The 8,071-nt window shown below is 51.6% G+C and overlaps 1 protein-coding gene across 1 annotated transcript in view; it reads left to right on the plus strand.

Annotated features, from left to right (window-relative positions):
• The first annotated feature begins 7,102 nt into the window (after positions 1–7,102).
• LOC105569130 (homeobox protein SAX-1) overlaps positions 7,103–8,071 on the plus strand; it is a 10,185-nt gene continuing 9,216 nt past the window's right edge. The window contains exon 1 of the mRNA XM_012025325.1: positions 7,103–7,436. Coding sequence (XP_011880715.1) covers positions 7,217–7,436 — 220 coding nt within the window. The 5' untranslated portion in view covers positions 7,103–7,216. The remainder of the gene's footprint in view (positions 7,437–8,071) is intronic.

Here is an 8,071-nt window from a genome sequence, read left to right on the forward strand (position 1 = left end):
ACTGAATTTATATCTATATGGGTGCTACATTATTCGTATTTCTTTTTCTCCCCTTTTAATATACGAACCACGTAATAAATGTAGTTTGGCAACGTTATTAAACAAATATCTTTTGTGGACTACGAATCGAACATATCGAGCCGGATGTATAACGCGACTATTTTTTTTCCCGAGTGATGCATAATATATATTTTTTCTCTATTGTGCGCTACGCGCTCGTTTTTGTCACCGTAGGAGAGAACAACACATTTCCACGCGCCGAAGTCGTAACACATGGGCTTTTGCGCGTCGGTCGGTAGCGCGCCGACCGTTCGAAATGTTGGACGGTTTAAACGAAATTGCACTTAATAATTTACATTAATCGATGCTCAATAGCCTATAGGAAATGCTAATTGCGGGCGGGGTAATCGCTAACAATTAACGTTCACGCGATTACACAGCCGACGTCATTGTGTTGCTCCGAGTGCGTACACTCGGCGGCGGCGCGGCAGCCAGGAGGAAAACTGCAACGTAAATGGGAATTAGTAACATATTCGCACGCAACAAACAGAAACACAGATCGTAATGCGCGGTGCTTTCGCGGCGCATGTACGAAACGGCCGTAACGGCACGCCGCACCTGCGAGCTTTCGCGGAAAATCCGCGAGTTGCGTTTGCGGAAAATAAGTCCGCTGATTTTCGGTGTCTTCTTTAATCTTAACGAATCTAAGATTCTTCTTTTTATTGGGCGAATTTTGAGAGAATTTTTGCCCGGCGTTTAATCTCTCGCTAAATAAACACCAAATTAATTCTTGGAAGCAGCAAAGTTCACTAGCAAAAGTTGTTTTCAGTCGTATCTGAGACAAAAATTTGTCACGGAAAGAAAAATCGTAATAAACTTTTCATACTCGATCAAGCCGGGTCGCGTTCGATGTTCCGTTCATTACGGAGGTAAGCGTGATATCTACGCGACATGGGGTTTCATTCAAAATAGTTTAATCCACTTAGCACCGCTAGTAAGCTCGTTAGTACCGCGATTTCGCCGGTAGTATATTTTTCAGGATGAAATGCAGATCGGAAACGATAACGCCGCAATGCCCACTGCCGTCGTAATTAATGTTATTACAACGAGATAGGGGCATTAAGGTTTTCTGAAATAGAGTTGTCACTGGATATAGTTATCTCCACACCGTCGTCGCTAACGTTACTGAAGTATAACGGCCATATATCATTCTGCTCTCCATGAACCTAATTTCCGCTCGTGTCACGCGTAATTTCGTCTACTTTTTCAAGAGCTCCCCGATCTCTAATTAGGGGTAAACGATCAATCATTCGGTCGCGAAGTAAATCAGAGGAGGAGTTTCCTAATGAGACGTGTATTATGGACGTGGAACTTATTTTCTCTGCGCTTAAATGTCCATTAAATTAACTTTCGCGATAATTGTTACACACTCCGGATTATGCCTTTTAATTAATTCTGTTTCGGTAATGGTAGGAATTCTTATCGCATAAATTCTGATTCGTTAATAACTTTGATATCGCGTCAGGAAGGATATAACACGATTGCAATGATCAAACATTTTTTGTACGCGATAAATGTTTCAACTATTTTAATGCTGAGAGATTACATGTATACACTTTACCGTTTCGACATTTCGGGGTACCAACAAATCTATTCGCCCTTCATTGAGTAAGCGATCTTGTGGGATGCACAGTCAAATATTTCCTCGTTCCTTATTTTTATACCTGTAACTGTTTCCGATTGACAGGACTGAATATATTTTGCAATACGGAGGCTTCTCCGGAGCCCGTTGCTAATGTCCGCCATTGTTGATACTGCAGTTAATCGGAGTATCTCGGTAAACGTCGCCCATCGCGACTAAACGCGGCACCAAGGAGTACTCCAGTCATGCGTCGCGGGGTTAAGGAAAGGGCGTGCTGTCCGCATTGATTTACGCGGAGGAGGATGGTAAGCGAGAGAACGAGAGGAGAGTCGCGGGAGGTTGCGGCGCGGGACGCGAGACGGAAGCGGGAGCAGAGTGGCATCAGGGAGAGGGAGGTCAGAGAGAGAGAGAGAGGGGGGGGGAGAGAGAAAGAAAGAGCGGGAGAAAGACAGACCGGGAGGACCACCGTAGTTGTAGAATCCGAAGCCACGTGATCGGAATAGTCGATTCCGTCCTCCGCCTTTCGGCCCTCCGGAGGAACCTTTCCTCCCGCGTCCATCCTGCGATTTGAGTCCCACCCCTGTCCCCCGAGCCCCGTTCCCTCTCCCACCCTCTCTCTCTCTCTCTCTCTCTCCACTGCTATTCGTCTCCGCCACCCACGCCCGGTCGCGTGGATACGTGGTCGAACCGCCGCGAGGACACCGTATAATTATCGGATGGCAGGTAACTCGAACGCTCTCGCCCGGTTTTAATTGGCCAATTATCGTGGCGCGAATAGATGGTGCCGCCGGTCCAGATAGGCGTGAAACTTTTGGGGTGGCCTGCTCACCGAGCGACACAACGCGACTTTCTGTGACGAATATCTCTTGGCAGGAGGGTGCCAACGCGCGCGCGGATCCGGGGGATCCAGGGAAAGGAGGCGGGGATGGAAAGCAGTGGGCGGAAGGGGAGGGACAGGGGGGTGCATGGGCATCGAGAAGGGAAGATCGAGGGGGTCGCGCGTCGATATGTGTGTACGCGAGCGGAGCGCGCGCACGGCGCTCGTACGTGTGCGGCTGTGTGCGGCGCAGCGTGGCGGACGGGTAGAATCGGGATCAGAATCGGGAGCACGAACGGGCGCAAATTGGTCACGGCTGGTCTGTCCGATCTCCGTGCCGAGCGCACCCCGCCGCCCCACCTTCCCTCCCGCCCCGCTCGGCCGCTCGATCGCTCTATCAACCCCTCTCGCCGTCGCATCCCACCACCATCGTGCTCCGTGTCTATCTCGCCAACTAGCTAACCTCCCGACTCGCGTACCGTTTCAGAACTATTAGGGACCCCCGCCTAAACCCACATCACTTTAGCAGGTGGAGTAATCCACCGGCTCCGGCGTTCACCTGGGCCATAATGGCACGAGGGATGCTCTCTAGCGTTCGATCCTCGACAATGGAATCATTCGTCAAGGTTTTTACAGGTTGCGTTTAACTGCCCCTCCCGCGGAGACGGGCGACGCGCTTAGAGCATCACCCGGATAGCGTGCGCTGATACGCGTTACATTAGCGTCCTGAATTATTAATTGCGTTTTGGCGTACTACAAATCGAGTGGCAAACAGTGCATGCATACGGAATGCACCGCAAATGACCTCGATCCATCGTACGTGACGCTTACCAAGTACATTAATTTTTTATCTCCCGCGGCAATTAAAATATTGATTTGCAAAATGTCTACGCGGGCGGGAAAGGGCCACCGGATTTTTCTACGAGTTTACGCCGCCGTGCCCTCGTCGCGAAAATTGAGACACGTAAAAACTCGCTTATACATCGACTGCGCAGTCGTGAGACTACTGTTCGTACGAATTATAGCTCGCTACAGCAGGAAGAGAGAGGAGGTGTATTATACTGCGAACAAAGATTAGCGTCACGAGTGACGTTGACTAAATCGGCCCTAAGTGACGCGAGTGCAACCGCGCTCATTTGTTCGCGGATAATTGACATTAAGTTTGGAATGACATTTTCAAGAAGGGCGTCGTGAAAGCGATATTTTTGTAGACAGGGACGCGCGGTGAATTATTACGTTCGTCCGTTCACGTGACACGTCGGAATGAGGCGAGCGTATTTCTACCTTTTTCCCGAAGCCGCGCGCGCAAAGGGTGTTCCAAAATCGTCCCCGGTTTTTTCAGCCACGGATTTTTTCCATTAATTTGAAGCCACCGGTACGTAGCCTGACGAGTTAACACGCCCGGATGAGTAATGCTTCGAGCGTGCAAATGAGAACCCTTTGAATTTTTACTTTAATGGAATCGTCATTAGAAAATAATGTGCGAAAATATTTTATGTTAAAGCACCGAGGAAGAGAGACGATCGAAATTTTGTTAAAAGGAAAATTACTTCGTGCCTGCTCGAGGGAGTATAAAAATGAAAAGAATAGCGGATACGTCTAGGGTGCCCGTATGTGCAGAACAAGCTGCAGTGTGTATATAATGTACGCGGCTAACAAAACGGTTGGACTTGATGAATAAAAGGTCTATTATCGCATTAACTACGGCACCCGCGATAATTAGTTTTCACGGAACATGATAACACCGCGATACCTTCTCGCGCGGCTCAACTACCGCGCCGTTACTTCACTCGAGCGCTAACCAAATAATGAGACGGTACAATTGAGAATTAGTCAAGGCACACTTAATCCAATTTGTCATCCGACGTGATTGCCGTCGTGGTTCATAATTTTCTAGGGCGGAATATTCACGTTCGCAAATGTGTGCGCGACGCACGGATCATCTGTAAAACTATCCCAAGCTCGATCGCATTTTCAATGTCGCCTCAACAAAGTCCAATCGCGTATATGAAACGTTTAGAGCTCGCCGCATTATATTAGCCGACCATTTATCACCGAATGCGGCTTCGGGACAATACAACGGCAATCATTAAAACTGTCAAAACGCTCCGCTATCACAATCTTCCGGCAAAGCGTGTGTGTCTTTCCAATCTCGCCAATTTCCTGGAAAAAAATCGATCACCGTGACAATAACGGCGTTAGTCTCGCCGAACAATTGGTCCCGAGCTAATTTGATGATGATCGAGGGGTCGGCGGGGTAGCGCGCCGAACAGCAACGGAGCGAGATAGAAGACAAATGGAAGGAAGAGGAAAGAGATGAGAGAGAAAGACGAGGAATTGGAGTGAAACGAGAAGAGCTGAAGAGATCACGAGAGCGACGGAGTTGACGAAGAGAGAGAGAGAGAGAGAGAGGGGGGAGGGAGGAGGCGATCGGTATTGCAGACACATCCGCCGGTTACGTTCGATTGGCTGGCAGGGCGGTAGGCCAGCAATTACCTAAATGGTCGGGTAAACAATATCCGTGCACCGAGTTAAGAGCGGAGCGGTACCAACACCAAGCTCTCACATCAGTCCGTCCGCTCGTCCGTCCGTCCGTCCGTACGTCCGTCGGTCGGTCGGTCGTTTGGCCGTTGTGTGTTGGTCCTGATTTGATCGCTAGTACCATCCACAACCCACTCCCCGCATTCGCAGAGGGATGAAAGAGAGAGAGAGCGCGCTCCGTGTACCTACCACGATTATACCCTCCACCCCGTACGCAGGGAGATCGCTATACACAAGCATTGAAGAGGCCGCGATGCGCCGCCCCCACCGCCGACAACACACCGACGATCATCGCCAAACCCACCGAGCGTTTCGCGAACGCGTATACACGCGGCGAGCACGCAATTCCTCCACACGTTCTGCCTTCCTTCCTTCCCGAGCGCAACGAACGATGCCCCCGATGCCGCTCGCGTGTGCTCCGAGGAAAAAGGTGTTCCTTCATCGGCGCCGCTCAACGGAGTCGCTGTGGTGGTTAAATCAAAGACAAACCACTTTAGAGAGAACCGGTCCGATCGCGGAAAGAGGCGGAGAGACGCGCAAACGAGAAGGGGGTAAGGCGGGCGGGTGGGTTGGGGATGGGGATGGAAGTTGGTACCTGTGTGTACATAGCCGAGTATCCGACGAAAGCTCACCGCGAGACGTCTGCACGCGACTCGTCCGCGTGTCCGTGCCTCGTCCATTCAGGGCTGCGATGCGCTCATGTATACCGCTATCTCGTACGTGTGGCACGTGCGTGTGCGCGGCCGTGCAAGTGTGTGCAACGATGCGCACGCGACCAACACAGAGGCAGGTCGGGGCCCTCGCGGTGCGGTCCTCGGTTACGAGCGTGTTAAAGCACGTGTGTGCGCGCAACCCCTAGCGGAGAACCGTCCGGCACGCCCATTGGCGGCTGGCGGTAGCTCTTCGGGTAGCGCGAGCGGGGTTAACCACGCCCCGTTGAGGCGGAACGAACCCCCGCTTTCGCCGTTCCACTTGGACCCACGGTGCCACCGCTCTTCGCGCGGCGGCTCTCTCCTCGGCGCTAATAATACGCCGATATACACCACCAATTCTGCCACCATGGCTCTACGCGGGACTCTCGCGTAGAGTAGCCTGGCCACGGTACGCGCGCCGCGTCGAGCCACCAAAGACATTGCTAATCGCGCGTCCATGCCGCGAGGGATGTCTTAAATCCGACACCGCCGAGCTTTGCCGATTCGCCCCGCGCGTTATCTCGGAAAGTGCAATTTCATCGGATCGAATCGATCTCGCGTTCGTCAATTGTTCCACTGTTACGACGAATGTAACAAACTAGTGAAGAAATCGAGCGTGTCAGGATTAGTGACGTTCTAAGGAGGAAAGTGCGGTTGCGGTTGGATCTACAGTGGCCGAACGCGGCCGGTCCCTCAGCCAAAAGTGAAGTTCGCCGATAAGAGGGATATACGAAACGCAGAACCGGTTCGGAGAGTGAAGAAAATTGCCGTACGTTTCGGAAGCGAAGATGAAGGGACGCGAGACTAGATAAAGAAAGGTCGTTTTCTCACGAACGGGTAATGTGGAGGATGCAGGAAGGCAGGACCGTGTCGCCTTTAGGACCGGTCGTCCTGCAGCGAGAGGAAGTCGACATGCGCGGCGGTCTGTCGTTGCCGCCGCAGGAAAGAAGACCCGTGTTACTCGTACGCACCGGCGAATCTTTCCCGAGGTACGACAGCGTGCGGCAGCAACAATCGCCGTCGAGCCCACCGATCCTGCGGTCCGTCAGCGCGTCCATCGAGAAGGATCAGTACCACGAGACAGATCCGCAGGTGAGGGAGAAAAGGCCGAACGACGAGGAGGAGGAGGAGCAGGATGAGGAGGAGGAGGAGGAGGACGAGATCGAGAACGAGCGAGACGCGTCGAGCAGAAGAAACGTCGTTGTGGACGAGGAGGACGAGGAACAGGAAGAGGAGGAGGAGGAGGAAGAGGGTCAGTCCGAAGGGCACCGAAACGGTGACTACCACGAGGACGGGGACGACGTCGAGGTCGACGTGTGTCGGGAGGACGTCGACGAGAGTAATCCCAGCAGCCCGGTGGATCTCACGGCTCCCTCGTCGAGGGGCGTCGCGCCCGAGCAATTCGTTCATCCCTTCGCCAACCGTGTGCATTCTTTCACCTGTGTGCAAAGTGGTGGCCACGGGCCCGCCGGCCACGGGACGCCAGTGTATATATCCGGGCACGGCGCTACCGGCTCGGCCGTCATGACGGTGTGCACTTCCGGTGGTGTGGCGCGCACTACCACCGGCACGTCGACAGGTAGCATTACCACGACCGCCACCAGCACGGTGCAGACGAACAACAAGCGGTGCCTCGCATTTTCCGTCGAGAATATCCTCGACCCGAACAAGTTTACCGGTGGTCGCGTCGTCCATAATCGCGTGCATCATCGCCGACACCGGCGCGCCGGTAGTGTGCACGAAGGTGAATATGTAATATATTAACGAGCTCTTCTTACCCCTGCGCAGGCTTCTTGGAGCGCACGATTCGCGTTCTCGATTAGGGAGAGCCGACGTATCTGGCGTCGCGCGGCCGAAACGTACCGCGGCTATCTCGGCAAATGAACTAAGAATAACTGAACGCGTGATGTCTTAAGCGGCGCGTCTCAGTCAGGATTTAATTGGTTCAAACAGAAGAGGGGGAGAGTGGGCCGGCAAACATGAGTCATTTTTTCGGACTAAGCTTAATCTCTTTTATTTTGCCTTTCATTTGGATTTTCAAAGTAAACCTCCTTATTGCATAAGTCAATCTCTCATTCGCGAATTTATCTTTCATGTAATTATTAAACAATTTTAATAAGTATGGAAACAACCTTACTGGCAATTCCTTATTACAATCAAACCAGGGTTTGGAAGTAACGCGTTACTTGTAACGCCGTTACCGTTACAGTTACTTTTTTTTGGTAACGAACTGGTAACGGCGTTACATTTTTTTTCTTGTAACTGTAACGGTAACGTAGTTACATTTTTTCAGTAACGGTAATGAATTTAACAGTTACTTTTATCGTTACTTTTTATATTTTTAACCTATGAAAATTTTCGTAAGCAGCGTTTCTTATT

This window comes from Vollenhovia emeryi, unplaced genomic scaffold (genome assembly GCF_000949405.1).
Source record: "Vollenhovia emeryi isolate VEMERY1.0 unplaced genomic scaffold, V.emery_V1.0 DF939126.1, whole genome shotgun sequence".
Lineage (NCBI taxonomy): Eukaryota > Metazoa > Arthropoda > Insecta > Hymenoptera > Formicidae > Vollenhovia > Vollenhovia emeryi.